Here is a 23,056-nt window from a genome sequence, read left to right on the forward strand (position 1 = left end):
AGCCATCAACTGCGACTGCGACAAGACAGTTTAAGACAGCATCCATCCAACGCCAGGTGTGTCACAATCTCTTGGATTCTCGGGCTAATGTCAATGGCCAGGACATCCACGGCAGGACTGCTCTGCACATCATCTGTGACCTGGATATCACCGACAAGCCTGCCATAAGACATTATCAACCTGCTTCTATGTCAGGCCCATAGTTACGCCGACCTGATGTTGCAATTGTGCGAAGGCAAGTGGGTCGGCCGGCCGCCGTCCTGTACACATTGAAGCGACGGAGAATCGACATGCTGAAAAGATTTCAGCTCGCTCCACCTCTCGACGTTGAATCTGAATATTGGGGGTACGTCGTTGACAAAGTCAATCGCCGGGGGAAACGGAAACGCACTGGACAAATCGAAGTTGAAACTCCAGCGAACGAACTGCAGCCACTGCTGGTTTTGACCCTGGGTGATGCATAACTCCTGCATAACTCGCTCAAGCCTTGGCCAATTACACCACCCCAACCGTCGCTTACCACTCCAACACCGAACACCACCAAGATTAGCCCCGCAATCGACAACCAGACCTTGGGGCTACCCGGGTATCAAGCATCAAGCTCTGACGCATTCCCAATACGCTCTAACAAGTTTGTTCCAAACGCTTGCCAATGATACCGAATCGCGGGACGGAGCCAGAAACCTTCCAAACATGTCATTGGATTGGGGGTTTCTAGAGATGGCTTGGTCCATCCACTTTGGAGTCATCCATCCATCAACTTCTTAGTGGGGGGAAACTGGAGGGGTAAAGTTGGTGTAGTTGTCGGTAGAAACAGGATTGCTTTTTGCTGCAAGCTGATGGACGCGGATGAGATGGCAGCCTTCTCTGAATGGGTGGATGACAGTAGAGCATGGAAGATTGTTCTGATGGACGATGGAAAACTCGTTTCTTGACTCTTACTCATGGTGCTCGATTATTCACGCTCATCTTTTCTACTTTCCAGGTACTGAATCCGTTTTTGTTCTCTTCGCGAGCATTGGTTGCGCTTGCTTCGATCTGTCTCATAGGCTTTTATTCTACAGCTTTTAGAAACATTCAGAACCTGACTCCTCCACTGGTTGTTTGGGCGGGCATACACGCTATATCACGTATCGAAGAGCTTTGCCTTACCCGAAGTTGGAAAGCACATACCGACACCCTTCCACAAGCAGCCTCAGCAAGAGTTGAGAACTTAGCCATCGAGTCGCCAAAAGGCGCAACTCCCAATACCGATAACTTGAAAGCCTGGGGGCTGGTAAACCAGACCACACCCTCGCATTTGGAGCCCAGAGCCCACAATGCAGGCCATCGCCCTTTTCCAGCTCCTCTTGTTGGCAATCTTCGCACGTGCCAATCCCATCACAATACCCTCCCCAAAATCGGTTCAAACCCCAAGCATAGCGCCTTCACTTCCCACAACCACCTCCTCAGCAACAACCCTCTCGCCTGCACACGCTTTAAAATTCTCAACAGCCCCCACAGCTCCAGTGCTTCTCCCCGACGCAACTTCGACCGGGCTACGGCCCGAAGTCACAGCACCACCAGGCGTCGATAGACAACTGGAGGGCGAGACCGATATGGTGGGGTTGGATATGAAGTTCAGGCAGACGACATATTGGAGCTGCGTGGCATGGACACATACGACGCATTGCGGCTGGCATGAACCAATATTGGACGCGGGGGCGGCACGAATTGGATGTCCAGGGGCGCAGATGGCAGTTCGTGCTGGCGTTGTAGCAGGCCTTGTCGGTGGAATCGTGCTGGGCGCGTGAATGGAAGTCAAGGAAGAACGTGTCCGCTTTCGGCGCTGGTATGTCGTGTTTCTGTGAGCATCAAGTTCTTCTGCGGCTCGAGCGTGCGCGTTTCCGGCTCTGGCTAGTCGGCCATTCCCTGTGCAATGCGGACGAGATCTGCGGCAATTAGCAGCGGCTGAATTAGATATGATTGGATTCCTAGAATAATGAGTAATGAATGCATGGTCGCATGATGAACTGGAATGTCCGTGTCAAATTCCTCAACAATATGCCATCTTCACTTGCCATGAGCGGGACGAGGGGAGTGGGAAAAGCCAGAACACCTTGATTGCATGCTGTCTCGGATGTATGGAGAAATCATCGAATTCGTGCCATCACGCCTCGCGATTTCATCAGTCTATTTGACCGTATGTCGTTTGCGTGCTGTATAAAACAGAGCCAGACGAAACCAATGCCGAGATCCATATCCCCCATAGCCATTGCCACTCCCCCAAAGCACAAAACCATGTGAGAATGCAATTATTCCTTCTTCGCCTTCTTGCCCTTGACCTTCTCGGTACCGCGCAGCGTCTTCTGTCGGTTCTTGCGTTGCTTGCCTGTTTGCCGTCACTTGTCAGCCACGTCTCTTTCGAGGTATCCCCGCGATAGAAGTCCGGAAGGTGTGGTGTCAACGTACGCTGTTGTCTGCTCGCACGCTCGACCTTGGTAGCCAGGCCGACACGGACCAGACGGTATTGGGGCTCGAACTTCTTCATGGCCTCGGGGGAGTCGTAAACGAGAGCGAAGCCGGTGGTCTTGCCACCACCGAATGCTGTGCGCAGACCGAAGACGGAGATCTGGTCCTTCTGGGCCTTGTACATGCTGGCAAGCTTGTCGCGCAGCTGGTCCTTGGAGATGTTGGGTCGGCTAGGGTGTAGGATGTCACTGTGCAAGTAGAAATCATCAGTCCAACGGTTCCATGTCCGTCAACAATTTTGGGAGGCATTCGAGTCGATTGCTGATGCTCGGCCCCAACGCGCCTGCCCCTCCGTGGTCCCTCTCGATCCCAGCAACATTTTTGCAATTTTGACACGCGTTTATCCATCATCTGCAACGCCGATAATTGCCAGGATCTCGAGGAAACGGTAAAGGTGACGCGATGAGGCCGTGGTTCGTCGCAATCGTCGTGGTTTGCACTGGAGGCGGGATACTCACACAACCATCTGCTTGCGGCCCAGGAGTGGGTTGCGGATGAACTTGCGAGTACGCAAAGTGACGGGGGCATCGGAGTCAGCCATCTTGACGATCTATCGGGGTTGAAGATGAGATCTTTTGTCGCAAGAGGTCGGCGGGTTGATGGTGGTGAATTTCTGACTGGATCAACTCAATCGAATTTGCTCGCTGGCTTGGGGGACCGTCCAGTGGGCTTGCTGGGTCGCGGCTGCCGTGAAAATTCCGGGATAGGGTCCGTGCGCTACTGGGTTAAGCGAGTAAAAAGCCCTAGCAAAAGTTTGTGGAAAGAGCAATTGTGGCACAACTATGTTGCATCCACCAGCCACATCTCAAATCTGCATCTAACTGAATGAACAATAAGTGACTTTCTATATTTCGGTTAGAGTCGTCCCACAGGTACGGGGTACAATAGCATGGTTTCATTGACCTTCACCTTGTAATTATGCAACAAGAAGTTGTTCGCCTTAATTACTTGACGCGATCCTCACTAACTCAATCCAGTCATTTCGAAATTATTTCATCAGACATTGAGGCCAGGTGACGCGACTACGCTGCACTAATTGGCACTTCATCTTGCCTCTTCCGAGTGTCCACTGCTCAAGCGGTGGTTCTGTGAAGTAATAAATTGAGGCTACAACGAAAAGAGAAATACTGTGCTGCTACTATCCTGTATAAGCAAAGTGCCCTGGGATTCTCTTTGCCAACTTGTTCCATCAGAGTTTGCACTGTCTAGTCACCTCGTCACGGTCGTGATGTTAGCGACAACTGCTCAGCGAATCTGTGTCTTCGATGGAAGATGGCATCACCTACTCTGGCTCTCTCGGCGAACATGTACCGAGCTTCTATATGTCTGCAGTTACCGCGAATCCCCATGATGACAATAATTTTATTGCCTCCTTTTATTGTCAATTGAACGAAACCGGAGAAGCCTCGCGAACTTGGACCTAAATTGCGTGCGCCACCTCCGCAAACAAGATCAATAGAAGTCTCCAGGACGAATGTATGGTTGGTATCACGAAGTTCGAAAGAATGACAAGGTCCAATTCGATATTATTCACGACCTTTATTACACACTCATGTATGACCAACCATTAATCTCATTTCCCTTACCTAATCGCTTTCTATGGATGTCATTGCCAGAATCACTGATTGAGCTGCGTGGCCCACATACCAAAGAAAACCAGTCCAGCAACAGCTAAAAGGCAATTAGCTCTCAGACCCAACATGTCTCGCGCATCACTGACGAACCAAAGCATCCAAATGGTGATCCATACCAACAACCATATTTCTTCCGCCCAAGGAGCGTGGTCTTGTTGCTGCTTCTGCGCAGTGGAGGAAGGAGACACTCCGCGTTCAAACTTCACATCAGTACTACTGCGAAACGGAATACATGCCCGAATAGCGTCGCTCGATAAGCCATCTTTATGATAGCTACTCGAACTGGCAAACCCAATCGAAGAACTAGCATCTGACGATGCACCCCTATCCCCACGATCCGGTCTGATGTACTGCATACACTCTCGGCAATGCAACCGCCCATTAGCGTGGCAATGGTAGCAGTACACCTCGTTTTCAACCCCGTGAAAGTCATTATGCTGGCAGCATTTGCACCGCTTCAACTCGGCCGGCCAGTTGCGCCGCTCCAGCGGGTTTTGGTACAGCCCGTACCCAAGATTCCTCTTTTCGTCCGCGGATAGCAAATCGAAGAGCTCGCATGCCTTCTCTTTTGTCATTCGCCATGCGCGCTTTGAGAGGAGCTCGGTGTACTCGGCCATCCGCGCGCAGGGCTTCTGTTCGCTGAGTTGCTCACCGGAGTTGAGGCGGGGGTTAGGCAACATGCTTGGGTCGGGTTTAACGTAGTCGGGTCGGATGTAGGAGTCGGGATGGTATGCAAATTCTGTCAGCCATTGTGGCTGTCGGGGTCGGGGCCGGGGACGCAGGAGCCCCGCCTCGTTTAGGGATATGGATGCAGGCTCTTGGCCTGGGTGGTCGACGTAGTACGCCATGGACTTCGGAGGTTAACCTCTCTGCGACATAGAAATGTCTGCTTGCTTGCTTGAGGTAGACGCTACTATCCGCTGTTGGTATTCACGGTCGTGTGGCTTGTCTTGGTGAGGTCGTAAGTATGGTAAATTATGAGTTGATTGTGGTCCTGGTAGATACTACATTTGTAGTATAGTTGAGCATGAACTCGCGGATTGTTAGGAAACAACCACAAAGGGCTTGGGTGTCTCCGTCAATGTTGAGCTTGCAGTCACGAAACAAGCATTATATGTCTATAAATTAGCTGGGTCACTTCCTTGTTCTTTCAAAAACAACATCGCATGTTTCTATCAACACGTATCCATAGAAATACCAGCCACTTTGTTGCATGCCCCAGGCACACCGCCGGGGCCAATTGCCCATAGATAGCCCTTCCGTAACTGCAACCTTTGGGACTTTTCCCATCATGATCACCGATACAACCCCACTTGCCTGTATTGCCAACACACTTTATTGAAACCGTGCCAGATCTGGCTGTGTTAGCTCAGGTTTTCAACTCCAGTGCCTACATCTAGGTCATGTGGTGGCTGATCTCCATTCTACTCAGACTTTTCACACGTATGGCAGTTTTATTGTAATCCTTCACATGAACCGTATCAATACTGTCAAATATCTCAGTGAGTGGCTGGGCGTGGTGCTGTTGAGCACGTATGCAACTCCGCCATCACATCGAGATATCACTGTTGCGACTAGCATTGGCAAATTAAGTTTACTATACTCCTCTATCGGACGGGTAATACCATGGTGCAGGTCATAATGTACTAATATATAGAGATCATTAAAATTTCTGATGGTTGCAATAACCAAAACAACGCCTCATGGTGGATCTATCTCAGATCAGACGTTCATTTGAATGATCCAGTTAACATTGCGCACGCAGTAAATAACGTCAAAAAGAGGTACGATTTAGAAAACTACGGCCTTCCGCGAGTGTTTAAAAAACGGAATTTCTCATGCACACAGATATTATGAGGAACCTCCCTCGAAACCCACAGCGATGTACTGGAAGCGACCACAAGGTCCATTCGAAAACACGATCTCAGGGTCGCCCGATATGTAGTCACCAGCCGCCAGCTTCTGATTCTCTGGACAGCTATTGTAGATGGCTAAAGAGCAGGAAATCCCCCTTGGGTCCACTTGCCAACTGGCTCCGGCACAATTTTTCCTGTCGAAGCATGCGGTGCAGCACTCGTACGCCGTTTTGGTGTAGAAGAACGTTTGAAACGGGGCATCATAGGTAATCTGTGATAAGGGCGCGCCGTTGGAGTCACGGCTAATTAGATTTTGTGCGTTGCAGACGGCCGTCGAGGTCGCGGTTGGTTGGTAGGTGGCCATTTCGGTGGTTCTGGATACATGATATTAGTTGAAAAGATTTCTTTTTCTAACCCCTGGAACTGCTAGAGAATACTCACGTTGAGGTTTCCGTCGTTATTGCCGTCGAAGTGGAGGTAACATACCCTGTCTCACTGAAGGTAATAGTCGTACTAGCATCTGGAATGTTCACGGTTATCGTTGTTGTCGATTGTGTCGTCAAAATGGTGGTTGGTGTTGGACCTCGGATGGTGTTTGTCCGCTTGGCTGTTTTGGTGACTACTTCAGGGATTATGTATTCCACTACAATATCACAGATGACGTTGTAAGGGTACTGTCGCTCTGCCCTCCGGTATCCCTGCCTCCCCCCGTCAACCGTGCCATTTTTGAAACCGTTTCGCACTTCGTGGGGTTTTTCAGGCTCCCTAGTATCTCGCTTCCGGAAAAGTGGATTGGGACTCGGGTAGATGAAATTTGGTGGGGGATCGAGAGTTGTCGTCGAGGTCTCGAGTGTCGTGGTGGAGGTGACGGACAAGGTGACTGCACTTGTTGAAGTTGCTATTTTTTATGTCAGTGATCTCCCACCAGGGACAAAAGCGGGTTGGAGGTAGCTGACATGTAGCCGTGATCGTCGATGTGATAGATGCAGTTTCGGTGAATGCGTTCGTCTCCGACATTGTAGAGGTTTTAGTGACAATATTCGTTTCGGTGACTAGACTTCGATCAGCACGCAAGATCTTAGTCTTCTTTCGGGTGGAAACAACACGTACGCACCGGTGGTAGGTTCGGGTGTTTCTGTTACTGTCGGCGTCTCCATCACGATCAATATAGGTTCAAGTGTAACAGTTTTAAAATTAGAAGTCGTCCACGCCGTCGTCGACTTGGTGGTGAAACGGGTCATGCAAGTGGTTTCAATAAGGCCATTGGCCACAGGGTCGCCAGCCTGTGGCATCCCATTTGCCACCAACAGGAAAAACATACCACTAAGAAGAACAGCACGCATCGTGACTCTTGTTAATACGTCCCTGTAATTCTCACGAGAACGTGCGTCATCAAGCTTTGCAGGATGCGAGAAGCGCCGTGACTTAAATACCATGTAGTGCGTCTTCATTTGTTCGTCCAAATGAAGGTTACTTGCTCGTGTTTGCGAATACCATGCGGGAAAACAGAGCATATTGCACGCTTTCTACATGCTCAAGTCTGCTACGACCACCGAAACAACGAACCTTATTTGAATTCACCCCTGAGGAGTCTTCTCAAGCTTTCATCAAATCCATCGTAAAATGGTTTGAGTACGAATCAAGCCATATCAAGTAATTAAAGCAGAATCATCCGACTTTTCTCATGAATCATATCTCAAATCGTAAAAGGCATCATGGAGACTGCCGTAAAGAGAGAGGCAAGACGTAACCGGAGTATTTACGGCAGCAGAATCTTCTGCATAATTATCTGTTTAGTATTGGCGAAGTTCACGCGGTACGGCCATATGGTGAGCCAATTTACAGAATATATATATATATATATATATAGATGCTCTGTTAAGTAGCATGCACAGGAGTCTTGCTGGGAGACTGGATTGTAAAATGTAGGGGAAGATAGCATGTCAACCTATTTAAAGCCTTCGGCTTAACTTGGAAAATTTGACCTAGCTGGAGACACAAATAGTTGGCCTACTAATGTCACAATGTTTGAAAATATAGACTTCGAATATCTTGGAGTCGATTTGCTACGCTATGACCATGGAACTCCCTTTTATACTGGTATATGCACAGCTTACCCTGTAGCTACTCAGTAGCACAGATCTAACGCTGAACATCCTAAAGGCTCCTAAAACTAAGAAATATAAGAGCAAAGAGATAGAATATAAGCTAGACATGTGTTGAGACAACTTCATCTGTATCTTGCCAGCATCTTCCAGTACGTCACAATAGAGCAGGCCGTTGCATGTTTCTCCTACCACGGAGATGGGAAGGTACGGCCAAGCGTAGGGCTACAAAACCCCGCTTCAAACCAGAAGTAACTATCACAGAGAAGAAAAAAAACATCCCTTTTTGGCCTTCATAAAAGTCTGGTGCTCAGTATGAGGAGAAATATTATTAGCCTTCTAAGGCATTGTTACTTATTCAACCTACTCGTTTTATCAATTTAGGACCTCACTACCGTTATTTACAGCATGATTCTATAGCGGAGGGTCGTTGCTGTCGACCTCAGATCCCTTAAGCCGGGGCTTCACACCAGCTAGTACTTCAAGCCGTTACGTTAGGCTAATACCTAAAGGCAAATACCTCAGCCCTTCTTCACCTCACTCAGAATACGTCATATCAACAGTCATATTGAAGAAGCACTTTGGAGACTAGGCGGGGACTCTCGTAGGCTATGGATGGTCTAGGGCCGTGGCAATTGTGAGCCCGGCATCAGGGAGGCGGACTCACCTACTGTGTACGTTATGGATGAAGGACTCGGAAGATAAGCTGTTAGGATGAGATATCTAAAGGTGAAGAGATCGGAAGCGTGAGGATGAGATTTACTATAAGGTTCTTAGTAAAATGACTGAGGGCGGTCACTATGTGGGAAGGACTAGATAGGAAGGTACGGCTAAGCGTAGGGCTACAAAACCCCGCTTCAAACCAGAAGTAACCATCATAGAGAAGAAAAAACATCCCTTTTTGGCCTTTATAAAAATCTCACGGGTACGATGAAAGAGTATTTGCAATCTGTGCATTTTCAAGATATGAACCGACGCTTTGAATCCTCGCAGACGCTGACGAGAAAACCTGTCGATGGCTTCTGGATGATGAATTTGGAGAGGGCCGGGAGCAGCAACAACGGTAGGCCGAACAGCGCTTCATCAACTAGTCCATCAACTAGTTTCAACATAGCAAGGGTATGTTTCACATCTTAAGAAAGCTAGGGGCTGGAAAATCCACGCTTATGAAGCTGATATGTCAGAACTGTTGTTTGGGGAGGAACTTACGGATTTGGCGCTCGTAGCCCCCCCATCTTCTCACGAAGGGTTCTTTCTTTTTCTGGCGTCTGGGGAGAACCGCTCAGCAGTCGAAACGTGGTCGCCAATGAATTCCATCGGCGACCATCAAGAACCACTTCGGACTTTGTTTTCGTGGACTAAGAAGTGCCCCAAAGCCCTCGAGTGTGTTAAGTCGCGAGTGGAATGTATTCTTGAAGGCGGTTGTGGGTTATCCCAAGCTTCGAACGTTGCGACGGTTGTTGTTGGACCTTCAAGGCTATTACACCAAAAATTACCAGCTTGCAAGGACATATGGCTACCTACCGTACGTTGTTGACCAATGTGATCATCACCCATCTTACCACACAATTTCTGCTTGTGGGGCAGACATCGTTTCATGTCTGCCTATATAAGGCCCTTATGGCCACAGTTCACTCTTTTGAATATATCCAGATATCATCACACATTCGATGCAATAGAACTTTCACAATTAGTCCATTAGTTGTGACCGTTAACCTCTAGTCCAATGATTAGTTCGAGACTATGGAAGCGGAGAAAGACGATTGTCTGAAGAAGGATATGTTCGAGAGATCCAAGGGTGTGTTCTTGTAGATGTCACTTTTTTCATTCTTCGGACACTTGAGTACGGCATCTCACCCAACGATGATTTTACACAGCTTAAGAAAAGATCAATGCTTGTTCAGCGGAGCTGAAACCATTGTTCCAGCACCCTCTTGACTCCAGCAATACTACGACTAGAAAAGAAAATGCGGCCGCCACCATCTTTCAACTGGGAAAAGCCAATGGAGAAAATTTTCGCGACACCGTCGTGGTGCACTCAAGAACACGGGGTGGATTCCAGTCCAGAAGATCACTTGATCTGGGTCTTCCAGGGGATAGCTTGTCTCTTCGCGGATACCATTTTCTCATCAAGAAATGTATTGGGTTGACCGCTTGGAAACGGCATTTCCGGAGGCGGCTGGAGTCCAAGGGCTGCCACTTTCGCATACACTATTGACTATCTTGACATGTGTTTCTGTTACATGGCTTGCATATGATTAAGATACCTACCAATACTGTTGGTATGCGTCGCCGTTAGGTGTAGTCGACCTTGGGAAGCTTAATGCCGATCATGTCTATGATCCTGAACGCCATGAATTAGCAACGACTATTTGTCGCAGCTTCGTGACAGCCTGAAACTGCGAATCAGAATAAAAGGTATCCTGACTCGAGGTGCCAATTACAATTTGGAAATTTCAAAGTTTCCAAGCAGTCTTCAGCTTCGTGTACAACTTCAATTTTCGGTGCAGGCACAATCTGATATCCAATAATTTGTCATTCTAGAGATGCAGCTCATTACGATACTGCCACACACAGCAGTTACTAAACCTGTGTCGTTGTGGCAGCATAGGAAGCAAACTAGGATCCTGAAGGCGCTGTCAAGCAGATTTGTTCGTCCGCAGGATTGGTTGTGAGCGAGGCACGACGTGGGGGTGGCTTATCACAACTATGATGCTGACTCACCGACAAAGAGCATACGCAGCACTATTTGCCAAGATTGGGGGGGTGCTAGCCTATACCTGGTAACCGGAAAGATGCTTCACATGCCGCGGAGGCCTGTCTCGAGTGCAGTTCAGGAGCAGAGCAATACTCTGCATTTATATGACACTTTCCTCTAAATTTTCGCAATGTATTGCCTATAGATCAGCACATAACAATAGGCCTGACAAACCAGCTGGTCCTGCCAACCTATTGCCCCATCGCCTCTAATTCTCTTGCTCTTGAAGATCGCAAGCACATATATCGTGGCTGTTATTTGATTACGTTATAGACTCAGTTCTGAAATCCCAAAGACGACCGAAAAGGGCAGGGGCCGAACTTCCAACCAAAATCCTGTGGTGTTGCTAATCCCTAAGCTCACCAACCCCCTGCCCGCTTACAGCTGGGTTTCTCGGAGAGAACCAGCACTCGGGGAGGAAATACGTTGTGAGTAAGTGGCTGAAGCCAAATGCAGGTGACAGGTTAACGGTGTGAGGCGCCACGCAGCGGCTTCCGGTCCGACAGACCCGTAAAGAGACTTGACGTGTGTAAGCAGCCCGACACAAATTGGGAGCACCGCATGTTACCCAAGCCTTGTCAATACCCATAAACTATTTGTCCCGAGGCTGCGGTTGCGAACCTCGCCAATCTAAAAATCGTATACGTCCTCGGTAAGTCATTATAGTTGGGGTAGGTACTTGGGAAAGCCGGTTCCCCCACGGGGTGGAGTAAGCTGTGCCTTGAGGACAACAAGTATTTCAGAAGACATCAAGAATTTGATAATACGAGTGCGGAAAGTGTCAGTCACTTTGGAAATCTGTGCTTACCCCGTGTCTAGTGGCTCTGACCACCTTCACCGAGAAAAGTCTGAATAAGGTCGCCGGTCTGTCCGACTTGATGTCCACGAGGTAATCGATGCATTCATTGTATTGGCTGGTTTTAGCTGGAGTTCAGAATCCTTCTCATCGCCCCTGTGAAACTATTACAGATTGTAATCATTAGTTGAAGAACAATGTGTTCCTTGTTGTTGTGACAGGCACACCATGTCTTCTCATGGCTTATGTTTCTCGAACGCCTCTTATTACTCCTGGAACCGTCCGGAATACAGCGGCCGACATTCCACGAAGCCAAGTCCCTCAAGGACCTCAGAAATAAGTATAAAGGGGCATTTTTCTCGCTGTGTACCCTGCTACTCACCATTCCACATCATAGAACAGCTCAGTCGCTTGTCTCATCATTCAGCCCCAAGTCCACACTTTATACTTCATCTCCATTCACCATGCATTTCATAATAAGCCTTATCGCCCCCTGCCTCGTTGCCGCCGCAAGCGTGCAAGTTCTCCCCAGCTCGCCCGTAGAGCAGCGTCAGGATACCCCCCGCATCTATGCCAAGTTCTACAATGATACGGCATGCCTCGATACCTGGGTCGAGGACACTGTCTGGCTCGAGAACCCGCCGCAGACCTGCATTGAGAACACCATCACCGCCACCTACGGCAGTACCTTGATTGCCGATAACCTCGCCACACACACCCGTGAGTACAGCATCATTATCATCACGTGAAAGGGATTACAGACAGACTGATGTGTCTATTTTACACAAACAGTTCGCGTTTTCAGCCTTCCCGGCTGCAACCCCAACCAGGGTAACTACTATGATGTCCCCGCGGGAGTGGAGAAATGCTATGCGGGACAGGCCAGATCGGTGGAATTCCTCTAAGATGCCGCTGCTGAGTAGTGACAAATCATACATGAAAAATAACTGGTTAGGATATTGCGTGGCTACGCAGGGGAAGAGAAACGGGGTCGTTAGAGTCATAAAAGCCATCTTCTTATTTGTTGTCTCCTTGAACGTTTCGACTACGGTCACACACTCCTTCCATACACATAGCTGGAAAAACTAAATCATTCCCGGGACATAAGTTTCTCAACTATGTGCACTCGCCATGTCGTATCCTGATCTCCTAATGGCGTCTCTTGTCCCAGATTGTTGTAATTATTTTCTGAAATGAAGGCCCATGTACGGTTGCTAATTCAGCAGCAAGGTAGGCGGGAACGAGCACATAGACTCTATGGCGCATTGTTGTCATTTTTTCCGCGTTGATAATCACACATCATACTTCGAGCTTCGGAGGGACCACAATTTTATTATTTAATTGCAATCAGAGCACATAATCAGTGCTCATGTGTTCTCCAACTTTCTACATCAGCGATGCCGTATACACTTGGAGCTGCGAATTGATCGAGAACAATGTCCTGTGCACGTTGTCTGGTCCAGATTGATTCATACACCAGCACGAATCCAAGCGTTTCCGACGCTCGGATGTCTAGCTTGACTAGCAAGCTCGGAAATGGGCTCTAGTCGTTTGAAGCAGTAATAGTGACACACTAGTATGGCCCGAACTAGTGGTTAAGGCTAGCTTTCCTCCGAAGTTGTGTTGGGATGATCAAACTTGCAGCCCGCATAATCAAACTACCAATTACTATCATTTATCCGGTAGCCCATCTCAACCCCCAGCCTTGCTTGGCAACGTCTGTGAGCAGTTCAGGGGGGATTAAGACCACTACTTCCCTGTATATAATATGGTGCCACGAAGTATCCTCATCTGCTTTATTGTACAACAGCTCGCACACACTTGCAACAGTCCTTCGTTACTCAGTACTCCTACCCCATTCCATCGTTTACTCCATTCCATCGTTTTAACCCATTCCAAATTCATCCACCATGAAGTTCCTCGCTACCAGTGCTACTCTCGCCTTGGCCCTTGCCGTCTCCGCCCAGGAAGTAGCCTATGATGATTCCACCGGTGACGCTGCCGCTGCCAACGAGATTCTGACCGAAGTGACGACCGACATGGAAACCCTCGACAGCGCCATCAAAGCTTATCAAGGAGGAGACCCGTCGCCTTTGAAGGCCTTGGGCGATGAGCTGGTCAATACCATCAACGATGGCACAGATAAATTCTCCACTTTCAGCGTCTTTACTACGGAGGAGACTTTGAGCCTGGATGATCAGTCTTCGGCTCTCAACGCCAAGGGGAAGGCTCTATTGGATGATATTGATGCGAAGCTGGAGATATTTGCGGAGGTTGGCATCTGTCAGCAAGTTTTGACTGGTGTTACTTCGTTGGGTACGTATCCTGTACTTGTTGACAGTCAGAGAATTTGCTTGCTAATTCAGTGAAATACAGCCACAGCAAGCCATGCTTTCCAGGTAGCTTTCGTGGCCAAGCTGCCTGAGGAAATTGCTGGTTTGGCCAGTCCCTACATCGAAGAGTCGGTTCAGGCCTTCGAGGCGACTGCGGCGAACCTGCAAGAGTGTGCAGCCACCTCTCCGTCGAAGACCAACGACACTCCCACTGGTATTCCCACAGGCGTTCCCACAGGCGTTCCCACTGGCGTTCCCACTGGCGTTCCTACAGGCATTGCCACCGCCACCGCCACCGCCACCCTCCGACTAAACGGCACCGCTGGATATCCCACCGCTAGTGTAACCCCTGTGGTTACCGCTGGAGCAGCCCTCATGGGCGTTTCTACCAAAGTGTTCGGCTTGGCTATGGCGATTTTCTTTTTGTAAGAATATACTGCTGGTCGTGTTCAATAGTGTCTTTGAAAACAATGAAGTGTGGTGTGACGGAGTGGAAGGATATGAACGGGACTAATTCCGAGTCCTGCATTTCATTTGTTTTGCGCTTCCACTTCATACGTAGATACTTTCCGTGAAAGTTGATGCGCTATTCAGGCAATATTATTGGCTTTCATTGAATATCAATAGAGATAAATTCATATTGTTCTTGCGTACCAAGTAGATACCTATCCTCACTCAGAGTGTAGGTAATAATCCCATAATCCATTTCCCGTCAAGAACAACTCCCGGACATCGGAGTATGTTAACAAGCATATAGAAATATGTTCTCATGCTGTCCACCTGAAGATATTTATGGTATACAAAAAAAACTTTGCGACGTTGACGTGGGGTTAGGGATTGTGGGTGCTCGTTTTCGTTTTTTCCGGTTTCAGACGAGTTATGTAAGCGCGTTCTTGAAGGGTATTTAAGACCTTATGTACATAGTTACTCTCTTGAGAAAAAGATAGGAATTCAAGCGGCCTTTTCCACAGTAATCTGAACCAATTTCTCTTTACTTGGACAGGCATTCAATGTCTGACATACCTGTTGAGGTACTTTCTGTTCCCCTATAGATCTGATTGTGCCTGTTGAGGCCATTGTTCCCATCTTTCACCTGTTGAGGTGACTGTTCAAGGGCCTGTTGAGGTTCCTTTTCTTCCCCAGCCTGCTGAGGCTACAGTTGTTAGTACCTGTTGAGGTACTTGTCGTTCCGATCAGGGCAAGGAGCTCTTGATCTTGTTATTTCTTTCCACCTCCGGATAGTAAGGTCTTGTTGAGGATCTTGTTATTCGTTGCCATCATCTTCACACCTTAAACCTGCGGGTGATTTCACTGCCCGTCGTCAATGTATCCCAGGACTTTCATGGGAAGTATTTAAGAAGTTATAATCAAAACTCTTGAATTAATTATTGCAGAAATAATCTCGGAACTTACCCCTGAATCTAAATACGGGATAAAACCTGGGTAGCGCCGCCCAACTCTGATGTCCCCGTCATTCTCGCCCCGCTATTTCAATACGGACGCAGCGGGGTTCACCCGTTTATCGCGAAATGTTTGTGCTCAGCCTCGGATTCTTTTTGACTTCCATCATATCATACATCAAGCCTCCGCAGGGTTCCGCGCAGTCACGATGCCAGAGAAGATCTCCGTCCTTTTCGTCTGCCTAGGCAACATATGCCGCTCGACCATGGCAGAGGGAGTCTTCCGGTCTCTGGTCAACAAGCCACCCTACCAAGGCTTGATCTACAAGGTTGATTCCTGCGGGACAGGTGCGAACCATTGCCAAACTCGAGGCCTCAGGTCTCGACTGACAATCATCGTGAAATTTAGGTGCATACCACACAGGTGACGAGCCTGACGACCGCACAATTTCGACGCTGGAGAATCATGGCATCACCGACTACACGCATGCAGCGCGAAAGGTGTGTCCTCACCACAGCTACTTTCGAGAGTTCCTCTCCCGAAACCAAACCATGGCGATCGCTGATGATTGACGATGTAGGTACGGCAATCCGACTTCGACACGTTTGACTACATTTTTGCCATGGACCGCTCCAACCTGTCGGACCTGCAGCGGTACAACAAAACCAACTCCAAGGCTAAGCTAATGTTATTTGGAGAGTATTCCGGCATACCAGGCAAGAAGGAGGTCGTCCAGGACCCATACTACGGCGGCAGAGATGGGTTTGAAACGGCGTATAAGCAGTGCCTTCGCTTCTCGACTAATTTCTTGGGCGAGGTGTTTCCTGATGTGAAATAGTAGCAGCTCAAGGCGCAGCGCACGCAAAAGGCGACACCATGATGAAAGACGAGACAAGATGAGACGATACCTACGATACCCCCGGGATACACTGATATAGAAGGGGAATGATGGCTTCAATGCCTATGGATGCGCCGATACACTTGATAGACTTGATGTACATAGGAAACCAAGGTTACACGAGTGCCTGTCCGACCTTGTCATTTAGCTGCATCTGGATAGAAGTGATGGTTTGGATATGTGATGCTGTGGTAAACCATGTTGATTGGTATCCGCCCACTTCAGATCTGCTAGGAGAGTTGACCAAGACCGTGCTTGGGCGATGAAGACCCTATGAATATACAAGTCACATGCATTGTGTTTCACCCATGAGGATGAACAATACTGGCTGATCATGAAGTTAAACTGACTTAGTGGACCCTAGATTAAATTGTCGTCGTCTACTAAGAGGGCAGGCCTATAGTAGAGACGATACTCTAGCTCGGGCTGTCCTGTTCACCTACGAATATAGAGCCCACCGGCGGTCAATTACGTGCTATTTATTATCATCATAATTAGCATTGGCACTTCCAAGGGCCTGGAAAGACTCGAATTATATATTTTCCACCCTTCTCATTGCTCGTCGATAGCAACTACCTTCACTCAGGTTGTTTCCCGTGTGGGTCCGTCCATATGGAGCTGGCCAAGTATGTCATACACATAGATTGCAAGAAACTGTAACGTGCGTTCATCATGCGTGGTGCCATTATGACTTTCAGATAGTCCATCACCCCTAAACGGGGCGAGCTCAGTATGGCACTCGATGAACTATGTCATGCCATACATATAATATTCAAGTGACCTGAGCAGTGTGGACCCATCCGGCGACTACCAAGTCGAACTCTCTTGAGCTAGACAACAAGTAACATTACATGGAACCAGAGGGCTAGAGAAAGGTTAACCCGAAGTTGGCCTCTCTTGACGACTCGAAGCAATATTTCTAGTGATGCCTTATTACGCACCTCAACCTCCAAATCCCATTCATTATCGCCCGCGTCTCTTGATCTTCGGCTCCACCCGTATTGAGGAAGACAGCGGTGGTCGTAAAGTTCTGCCCCGATTGCTTAACGGTCTTCAAAGCGGCAATCCCGTGGAGGCTTGCTGCGGCTCGCAACAGGTTCCCGGACAGCTGTACACGCTCGGGTATCATTAATGAAAACGAGACAATAATCACGCAGCCCCATGGATCCCACATTTACCCCATTTTGAATGTCCGGAGCCGTGGCAAATATTTGGCAACCCGACTAAAAGTACATCTCGGGCGTCGTGTTCGCGTGGTCACTTTTCTATTCTGTGCAAATTTACAGGTGCAATGTGTCAACATGCTTCATGGTGTCCATAGAATCTTGCGACTAGGTAGCGTCTTCGCACGGCATATTCTGCAGGTTACGAACAGTCAAGGTCTACGTGGGCTCATTGCCAAGCGTATGCTGATGCGCTGTTGTTGCCTCGAAGAATCGAAAGAGTCCCCTGGCCCGCACCTCCCGCATCTCGAAGATATAGCGTGCGAAGGAGCTTTCTCCGTCGAGTCCTGGGCAGTCCGAGATGAAGCATAATCGACTTGGTCTATACCAGAGAAGCCAGAAGGGCCTTCAAGTTGGCGTAGAAAACGGCATCGAGCTTTTGAAAATCGAAATTTTCGCTACCCCATGACTCATATCGATAGCTCGTCCGGCACGAGTCTGGACATGTGTGTAGGACGGCGCGGTCCGGCGTGGCCCTGGTGTGCGGGTTCTGCAGAGGGTCGAACCACTGCTTCTGGGTTTTGCTTGTTAGCAGCAAAGTAATCGTGCTGGACACATTGCGTATCGCCACAGACCTAGACGGAGCGATCTAGCAAGCAGACGTCGTGGCAGCAGGTAGGATACCGCAACATGCATTATCTCGTCCCAGGCTTGGACATCATCGACGGTTGGCTGACAGCAACATGGCACTAAAATACCCAGGCTGTTGTCCCAGGTTCAAAGACGCGAGGAGACTCCAACTCCACAAACCCCTATTTGCCCAGCATCAACATAAATCATTCTCCTTGCAGCTGGGGCCAAAAAAACCGGCAAACTGCGGACAGCCCAGAGATTGCATCCCAATTGACAGCCACCGAATGGGAGGTGTCAAAGAGTTGCCAAGTCTTGGGCACTGGTGTCTTTCCATGAATTGGGGGCCATCTTGGCCCTTCTCAGCCTCAGTTCGGCTCGCTCAGCCCACGGCTGTTGCCGTCAGCACTTGCAATGCTGCGGCCATCGAACTGGTCAACGTACGAATACTGCATACGCGCAAGCGAGGGAGAAGAAACAGAAGCAAGAGGAGTCGCGAATAGCAGGTTCGGTGTTCCGTCCCGTTCGAATATGAGGGTTTGATAAAAAGTAACGAGAAACAACACGAAAGAAAACCTCGTCTCATCGTCCCATAGAACCGCCGTTCCTGAATATCTCATCTGTCGGGAGATGCACGATGGAGACGTGATGGCGGCTACGGTTGGCCATTCGGTCCAATTAGCGGCGGGGTCAAGGGGGGGCTCCCAGCGGCTAGCATGACCTTCAGAAGGTGCTGGGGTTTGGGTGCTGCAACTGACGTCCTTGGGCCGCTGGAGTGGGACCAGGGCCTCGAAAACCGGCCACTGGCAGCGGCTCGACCACGATCTGCTGCGGGGTTTGCCAATGCAACCTCTGCCCCTCGTGTGTACAGCCTGCTTCGCATAAGCCAGGACGATGCAACGAATTGTGAAAAAGACGATGATAAGAAACCAAAAAGAAGATGAAGTCCTGTCTGCGTTGCTTTCACTGCACCAACGTTGGTTCCGTCCTTTCTCCCAAGTTCAATTCAACATCCAGAGTCCATCCGCAGCTATTTCGAGAGCTTCAGCACTCCTCGGTACCCTGGAGATTCCGTCAGCTCAAGTCTGGACCGCCAAGGACTCCCTGTCTGATATCGCATCCCACCACGTTGCGCCGCCATCCATCCATCAGTTTCTCAGAGGTGTGGCCATTAATTCTACAAATAAAAGTATCTGCCGTGACTTGGGGAGTCTGACATCCTCGCACTTACGACAACTACTGCGCCATTCTTACGGCCAAACTCGACTCGTTCCATCGATCTATCATTGCTTTCTACACCGATAAAAGCCTTCCCCCATTCTTGTAAAACGATTGCCGTTTCCGCAGTGTCAACGGTTCCCCGCTTTCTGTCGCAAGCAGCGGAACAGGTCCTTTGTCGGTGCGGGCCAGAGAGGGAAGACCTGCAAGTTGCAACATTGCATTGCATTTTCAGTCTCTCGTCTGATCTGACAATTTGACTTTGACACCTGACAACTGTCACACCCGCCTAGGAACACCACCAGAAAAAAAGAGCGCGACCAGCGACCCTAACGCCGACGCCGACTTCAACTTGGACTCACCAGTGCCTACACACCGAGATCTGCAAACATGGCCGACCTACAGGGACGTCGGATTTTCAAGGTGTTTGGCAGCCAGGACTTTATCGTCGACGAGCGCTACCAGGTCACCAAGGAACTGGGCCAGGGAGCTTACGGCATTGTTTGGTGTGTGCGTTTTATTGCTGCCCCTCATCGTGAACCGCAACTTCCCCGCCATCTATGGGCTGGGTGACTGCAAATCCGATTTAACCCAACTCCTCCAGAAAACAACCCAATGCGATTCGATGGCTGATTGATGTTCTTTTCCTCTCTAGTGCCGCCGTCAACAGCCAGACCGACGAGGGCGTGGCCATCAAAAAGGTGACCAATGTCTTCAGCAAGAAGATCCTCGCCAAGCGGGCACTGCGCGAGATCAAGCTGCTGCAGCACTTCCGCGGCCACCGCAACATCACCTGCCTCTACGACATGGATATCCCCCGACCCGACAACTTCAACGAGACCTACCTCTACGAGGAGCTGATGGAATGCGACTTGGCCGCCATCATCCGTTCGGGCCAGCCCCTGACCGACGCCCACTTCCAGTCCTTCATCTACCAGATCCTGTGTGGCCTCAAGTACATCCACTCGGCCAACGTGCTGCATCGTGACCTGAAGCCCGGCAACCTCCTCGTCAACGCCGACTGCGAACTCAAGATCTGCGATTTCGGACTGGCGCGAGGCTTCTCCATCAACCCCGACGAGAACGCCGGCTACATGACCGAGTACGTTGCTACCCGTTGGTACCGAGCCCCCGAGATCATGTTGAGCTTCCAGAGCTACACCAAGGCCAGTACGTGTACATTTCAGTCTCCACCCATCATGTCGTTTGGTTGCAGTGCGCGGGCGAGCGACGGTGCGAGAACTACTTCCCCAATACTAACAAACCACCAGTCGATGTCTGGTCCGTAGGGTGCATCCTCGCCGAACTCCTCGGCGGCCGCCCCTTCTTCAAGGGCCGCGACTACGTCGACCAGCTCAACCAGATCCTGCACATCCTGGGCACTCCCAACGAGGACACGCTCAGTCGCATCGGGTCCTCGCGCGCCCAGGAGTACGTCCGCAACCTGCCCTACATGGCCAAGAAGCCCTTCCCCAGCCTGTTCACCAATGCCAACCCCGATGCTCTCGACCTGCTCGACCGCATGCTCGCGTTTGACCCCTCGTCGCGTATCTCGGTCGAGACGGCGCTGCAGCACCCCTACCTCAAGATTTGGCACGACGAGACGGACGAGCCCGACTGTCCCACCCAGTTCAATTTCGACTTCGAGGTCGTCGACGAGGTCAGCGAGATGCGCAAGATGATCCTCAATGAGGTATACCAGTTCAGGCAGATGGTGAGGACCGCCCCTGGCGGCGGCGCGAATAACCTCGGTGCTTCGGCCCAGGCCGGCCAGGTTCCCCTGCCCTCCTCAGATTCGCAACAGCAGTGGCGGAGCCAGGACCCCAAGCCCCAGGACTTTGAGCAGCAGGACTACGCACAGATGGACGGCCTCGAGCGCGAGTTGCAGCATGGCCTCGACAGGCGATAAAGAGAAGCTGTGGTGATGTTCTTGGTTGCAAATCAAAGATGAAGAGACATGCAGTTTTGGTTATTTAGCATGAAAATCATGTTGGCAGAATTGGGCCTTTTGTTGGGTAAATATGTAAACAACGAGGCGGAGCTAATGAAGCTGGCTGGTTTAAAGATCTCGGAGAAGGGACTAGAGATGAAGTTCCCGAGCTTGTCGGATTTCCCGGTCAAGGCCAAGCGGTGCGACCGCAACATGATAACTGTGGGAAGATAGGATGTACAGACATCTGTTTTGGATTTATACGGTGTCTTGACAATGAATTGATGACAGGCGGCACTACATTTCACACCATCTGTCGATATTGACCTCTTATGACGGCGTATCATTGTCCTTACCCGTGAACCGGCTCCGATTCAACCTGGTACGTGGGACTAATGACTCGACCTCAAACCCGTACTGGAGAGACTTGGGCGGGATTCTTCTGTGCATGCCTTTACCTCTCATCATAGACTCAACTTTCTAATAACATGCTGGTGTCACATGAACCAAAGGAATGGGGCGTTAGACCTCTCCAAAGTTCGCCTCTCTTATCACATGTGCAGCGGCCTTCCTTTTTGTACTCAGCATGGCCCATCAGCATGAACCACAAACTGCTAACCGCCCCCCTCTGCAGATTTGTTCTAATAAGCGCAGCCCCCAGAATCTGCCAGACATCAAAGGTAGGTTCAAGCTACGTTTTTTCAGAAATGTAAACATGGAACCACTGTCATTGGGAATGTGAGAGTGTCTGCTTTGCTTTGCGTGGCCCTCGCCGCCTCTTCTGCTTACTGGTGTAACCCAAGTGGTGTGTCAGCAAGGAATGGATGGAACTAGTGCTGACGTCTGTTTAATGAACTAACCGTATTGACCACCTTTTTGCATGCACCCCCATTTTGCAGGGTCTAACTGAATCAACCTAAATACTTCGTCCATATTATTTATATACAGAACATACTTAATTTAAGTGTTCGAAGACTTAGATATATTCTTTCGAGCCCTCTTTTTAGGAGGGACCCTTCCTTCGAGAAAATTATCAATTTCTAACTGCTTATCCGGTAAAATAGGTCGTATTCGCTTATTTCGCTTGTCCTGGGCTGTTCGGATCGCTGATAAGTTAACGAATACTTTATTCGGGTCTGGCTCGACGGGCTGGCGTATATCTGTGTCAGAGAACAGAATGCCATAGGCACCAGTGGGTGTCAGGACACTGAACGCAGGACACCGGCGGGCCGCCGGAGGGGTGTTTCGGACAAAAGACTCCCGAATCATGATTACAATCTATGTGAAGCTTTGGGATGACGAGAGTCAAGATCCTTGGCATCGCCGACCCTGCTGTTATGCCGGGTCCAAGCGGCGGCCTAGCTATCTATATAAGGACCATCTCGAAGTAGGATAGGGAAGGAGTTGTCAGAGCCACAAGTGTCATCCGAGGCGGGCCGGCTTCCACCAGGTAGGAAGCCGTTTGTGGCGGCTAGAGAGCCGTTTGCAGCGGATAGGGAATCGCTTGGTTGCAGATAAGGAGCCGCTGTCCAAGATATTGGCCGAAGTCGGAGGAACACAGACATACGGAAGCAAACATCCAGAATCCAAGAGAGAACCTCGGCTGGCTATAAGTAAGGAGTCGAGACGGAGGAAGATAGAGAGGGCAGAGATCAATGCATCACCGTGGGCACCCCTACCTGAGACCGCCAGTGACCACCCGGTGCTACGTAGGAGGGACGCCCGTTACTCCCCATCACTCTGTACTATTGCCTTCGGCCTAGCCGTACCCTGACAATCTGGAGCGTATTTATCGAGTTCTTTATATACTTGCTCGTTTTCGA

General features: G+C 49.6%; 8 protein-coding genes across 8 annotated transcripts; 5 read left to right on the forward strand and 3 right to left on the reverse strand.

The window, feature by feature from the left end:
- Window positions 1-1,319: 1,319 nt before the first annotated feature.
- Window positions 1,320-1,793, forward strand: BCR38DRAFT_406965 (uncharacterized protein; the record flags this gene model as incomplete). The annotated part of the gene is made up of 1 exon (XM_040858111.1): window positions 1,320-1,793. The coding sequence occupies one exon, from the start codon at window positions 1,320-1,322 to the stop codon at window positions 1,791-1,793; it is 474 nt and encodes a 157-aa protein (XP_040719386.1).
- A 501-nt stretch (window positions 1,794-2,294) lies between these two features.
- On the reverse strand, window positions 2,295-3,052 carry BCR38DRAFT_335740 (ribosomal protein L23/L15e core domain-containing protein; the record flags this gene model as incomplete). The annotated part of the gene is made up of 3 exons (XM_040855403.1): window positions 2,295-2,371; window positions 2,452-2,699; window positions 2,970-3,052. 3 exons carry the CDS (start codon window positions 3,050-3,052, stop codon window positions 2,295-2,297), a joined length of 408 nt encoding a protein of 135 aa, XP_040719387.1.
- Window positions 3,053-4,042: 990 nt separating this feature from the next.
- BCR38DRAFT_425299 (uncharacterized protein) lies at window positions 4,043-5,254 on the reverse strand (the record flags this gene model as incomplete). Its single annotated transcript, XM_040859714.1, has 3 exons — window positions 4,236-5,254; window positions 4,159-4,182; window positions 4,043-4,108 (listed from the first exon to the last, which is right to left on the reverse strand). Coding segments are annotated over exons 1-2 (780 nt in total), but the record flags the coding sequence as incomplete, so codon positions are not given.
- A 742-nt stretch (window positions 5,255-5,996) lies between these two features.
- On the reverse strand, window positions 5,997-7,344 carry BCR38DRAFT_482571 (uncharacterized protein; the record flags this gene model as incomplete). The annotated part of the gene is made up of 4 exons (XM_040863523.1): window positions 5,997-6,375; window positions 6,443-6,899; window positions 6,958-7,053; window positions 7,116-7,344. 4 exons carry the CDS (start codon window positions 7,342-7,344, stop codon window positions 5,997-5,999), a joined length of 1,161 nt encoding a protein of 386 aa, XP_040719389.1.
- Window positions 7,345-12,124: 4,780 nt separating this feature from the next.
- On the forward strand, window positions 12,125-12,565 carry BCR38DRAFT_406969 (uncharacterized protein; the record flags this gene model as incomplete). The annotated part of the gene is made up of 2 exons (XM_040858112.1): window positions 12,125-12,380; window positions 12,453-12,565. 2 exons carry the CDS (start codon window positions 12,125-12,127, stop codon window positions 12,563-12,565), a joined length of 369 nt encoding a protein of 122 aa, XP_040719390.1.
- A 1,005-nt stretch (window positions 12,566-13,570) lies between these two features.
- BCR38DRAFT_406970 (uncharacterized protein) lies at window positions 13,571-14,507 on the forward strand (the record flags this gene model as incomplete). Its single annotated transcript, XM_040858113.1, has 3 exons — window positions 13,571-13,976; window positions 14,043-14,418; window positions 14,450-14,507. The coding sequence occupies 3 exons, from the start codon at window positions 13,571-13,573 to the stop codon at window positions 14,505-14,507; spliced, it is 840 nt and encodes a 279-aa protein (XP_040719391.1).
- A 973-nt stretch (window positions 14,508-15,480) lies between these two features.
- BCR38DRAFT_425306 (low molecular weight phosphotyrosine protein phosphatase) lies at window positions 15,481-16,600 on the forward strand. The gene is made up of 3 exons (XM_040859715.1): window positions 15,481-15,741; window positions 15,803-15,894; window positions 15,975-16,600. Exons 1-3 carry the CDS (start codon window positions 15,603-15,605, stop codon window positions 16,230-16,232), a joined length of 489 nt encoding a protein of 162 aa, XP_040719392.1. The 5' UTR covers window positions 15,481-15,602; the 3' UTR covers window positions 16,233-16,600.
- A 3,093-nt stretch (window positions 16,601-19,693) lies between these two features.
- On the forward strand, window positions 19,694-21,212 carry BCR38DRAFT_335487 (kinase-like domain-containing protein; the record flags this gene model as incomplete). The annotated part of the gene is made up of 3 exons (XM_040855391.1): window positions 19,694-19,872; window positions 19,908-20,473; window positions 20,575-21,212. The coding sequence occupies 3 exons, from the start codon at window positions 19,694-19,696 to the stop codon at window positions 21,210-21,212; spliced, it is 1,383 nt and encodes a 460-aa protein (XP_040719393.1).
- Between the last annotated feature and the right edge of the window lie 1,844 nt (window positions 21,213-23,056).

This window comes from Pseudomassariella vexata (assembly GCF_002105095.1).
Source record: "Pseudomassariella vexata strain CBS 129021 chromosome Unknown BCR38scaffold_3, whole genome shotgun sequence".
Taxonomy (NCBI): Eukaryota; Fungi; Ascomycota; class Sordariomycetes; order Amphisphaeriales; family Pseudomassariaceae; genus Pseudomassariella; species Pseudomassariella vexata.